The 3,270-nt window shown below is 39.0% G+C and overlaps 1 protein-coding gene across 1 annotated transcript; it reads left to right on the forward strand.

Moving 5' to 3' along the window:
* Positions 1–778: 778 nt before the first annotated feature.
* On the forward strand, positions 779–2,101 carry LOC115981274 (NADP-dependent malic enzyme-like). Its single transcript, XM_031103434.1, has 5 exons — positions 779–790; positions 1,250–1,401; positions 1,485–1,590; positions 1,709–1,774; positions 2,018–2,101. Exons 1-5 carry the CDS (start codon positions 779–781, stop codon positions 2,099–2,101), a joined length of 420 nt encoding a protein of 139 aa, XP_030959294.1.
* The last annotated feature ends 1,169 nt before the right edge of the window (positions 2,102–3,270 follow it).

A 3,270-nucleotide genomic window follows, 5' to 3' on the forward strand; every position in this document is an offset into this window, starting at 1 on the left:
TTGGTTTTTGATTTTGTTATTAACCTTGCTTTGCTTTGATTTTATGTTTATTTGAATTAAATCTTCAAATGATACAGTATTGAAAGTGAAAAAAAGAAAAAAAAAACTTTGTCTTCTCAAATCTCTTAGATGCAAGACCATTTCATTCAAACTCTTTATCTTTCAAACGCAAAAACTCTCTCAGATCCCATGCCCCACTTTTCTTAGCCTCTCCGTTTATCAAGTTCCAAAATCAACCAAAGCCTTAACTTTGAACACACCCATTTGCAATTTTCTAAGAAGATTGTCACCGCCCCTCCACCCAAATCAGTGTAGGCAAATTTTGTGGTAAATTTTTTTTTTTTTAAATTTATGTGTTGTGTGAGAATTGAGTATTGTTTTCTATGGTTATGTATATTATGGTTGCTTTGTAGATAAAATAAAGAGAGTTATTTAGTACACACTGAATCTAGATTACGGGAACTATATTATCATTTAAATTTTGTGTAATTTAGGACTTTTGATTTATATAAGTTATTATTATTTAAAATTTCATCAATTATTAATACACATTGAATCACTGGATATTTTTTGCGCAGTCTTCTGCCTCCAATAATTTTGTCTCAATAACTTCAAGTTGTATTAGTGATATTGGCTTATAGCATCGTTTTATCTGATTCATTGTTCTCATAGTTTGAATTTTCGCTGACCCTTTTTAGTATTTTACTAATCCCAAGAGAAGAAATTGATGTAGAACATCCAACAATATCAAGTCCCGCTGCAAAAATACATTGCCTTAATGGAGCTTCAGGTAGGACTTAGGAGTTTCACCGTCATTGAATTTAGTTTTGATGATGATTGTTGTACATTGTTTGCATATGGTCACCACGTGCAGACAAATTGTCTGATAATATTTTGAATAGTATTGAAAATGATTGACTTGTGCATAATGACATTTGGACTGATTGTGTATTTTCAAGTTTGGGATCATCTTGAGATGTTGAGACATTGTAGGACTATAGTTTGTTTAATTATGATACCTTAACATTTTTATTGTTTCTTTATTTCCTTCATCTTTCTATTGTTGGTATAATTAAACCCCTTTCTTTAATAAGGCTTTGTTGGGATGCATGTTTGTGTGCTTAGAATTCTGTGGAAAGACAAATGGATTTATCCTTATGTGATGAATGAAGTCCTATTGAAATTTTGAAAGAGGGGTAATACAAATTTTTTAATTTTTTTTAATTTCTTTTGTTTTATTTTTTTATAGGAGAGGAATGAAAGGCTATTCTACAAATTTCTCATTGATAATGTTGAGGAATTGCTCCCAGTTGTCTATACTCCAACTGTGGGTGAGGCTTGCCAGAAGTATGGGAGCATTTTCAAGCGCCCTCAGGGTCTTTACATAAGTTCGAAAGAAAAGTATGAATTTCTGTTTCTGCTGTAACTATGTGCAACTTAGAGCTACTTTAGTCATAATATGAAGGAGTGCTCGGATTTGGCAGGGGCAATATTCTTGAGGTGTTGAAGAACTGGCCTGAGAGGACTATTCAAGCAATTGTTGTGACGGATGGTGAGCAAATTTCGGGACTTGGGGATCTTGGCTGTCAGGTAGTTATGTTGTCAATCAACCTTTTTAAATTCTATATTTATTAAACAAGGTTCTATGTAAATTATTGGGCTGTAAAAGTGAACTAGCCTTCACATGATGGTGTTGGATATGTTTTAGGGGATGGGGATTCCTGTGGGGAAATTGTCTTTGTATACAGCACACGGAGGTCTTTGTCCTTCTGTAGTAAGTTTATTCAAATAAAACTTGTGGTTCTTGCTTCGTTTTACTACATTGTAAATTGTTGGTCACATGATGTACTTTGTTTTAAACCTTAGGGAACATTTCTAAATGCCAAGCAAAACCAAGTTCAAAATAAAAGCCTTGGTTGTAATCACATAATATCCCTTATTCTGATCAAGAATTGTATGGATTGTCTTCTTGTAGTGTTTGCCTATAACAATTGATGTGGGGACAAACAATTAACAGTTGTTGAAAGACGAGTTCTACATTGGGCTTAGACAAAGCAGGGCAAATGGGAAGTGTAGGGACGCGATTTGTAACGACCCATGAATGATGTTGGGCTCGTACACAAAGGGCCCCAACAATATGATTTGTAGAGAGTGGGCTTGAAAGGCATGACCTTGGGCACAGGTGGGCCGTTCAATTGTGGCTTCTATGGAAGCTCTTATATGGGCGGGCTTGGCTTGACTGGCTAAGCCCTCCATTAGCACGGGTTATAGGATTTAAGTCCTCGGACGGCGTCCGAGGAGCCTTGTATCCTTCCTTTTCTCCCTTTCGCGGGGAGGGGGGGGGGGAGGGAGAGACCCCCCCTTTCTTCTGGGGGGCTTTTCCTTTTATACTAGTGTTCGTTTTCCCTTTTAGAGTCCACATGTAAGTTTTACTTTTTGGGGTGCAGACCTATCCTGTCAACCCATACCTAGAGTGGTTTGGGGTCATTGGGAAAGTTAAAGGGCATGGTTTAGAGCATGGGCTTGTCAGATACAGGGTTTTGTATTATGATGTTGGCAGCTTTTTCCCTTGCCCTGCCCCTACACTCAGTTTGCTCCTTTCTTTAGGCATTTAGTGAAGTACCGAGCATGAGGTCGTCCTCGGCAATGGTTCTCCTCGACTTGGGCCCTGGGCCCCAATGTAGAGTGGGCCTGGGCCGCGAATTCTCTAGCCCCACAATAGCCCCTCAAAATCCTGCTGCCCGACTTTTAGTCGGGGAGGAGGGTTTTGGTAATGTTGGGCTTACATCATAGCTTGTTCAAATTCCGTACTCTACTAATATTTGTGTTTTTCCATTTACATGGGAGACGTGCCAAATTAAGAGGCATTCTTTTACCCACTCACGTGGAGTCCTTTGACACTTCTATACTCGAGGCGCGCCTTCACGAGGATCTTCAGATCCTACGGTTACGAATGGCGTTGGAAATTGAGCCAACTCTTCCTTGTCCATGGCATTCCTTGGAAAGTTGCATGAATTGAATGCCACCACCTTACCCTTTATATGAGTAGGATAGGAGGTTGTTCTCCTTACATACAAACCCTTCGGTTTTCTTCAAAATCATAATCCTTTAGCCATAATCGCAGTTTTCATACTCAGTGTTATCCATCCCTTGTGCAATATGTTTGAGACACGGACAGGGGTAATGGAACTACATCCGCCACAAAGGCGCCGGGTCCTTCCGAAACTCAAGGTGGCTTGGTCTGGACAGGGGAGACACAGATTCAAGACA

This window comes from Quercus lobata, chromosome 3 (genome assembly GCF_001633185.2).
Source record: "Quercus lobata isolate SW786 chromosome 3, ValleyOak3.0 Primary Assembly, whole genome shotgun sequence".
NCBI lineage: Eukaryota > Viridiplantae > Streptophyta > Magnoliopsida > Fagales > Fagaceae > Quercus > Quercus lobata.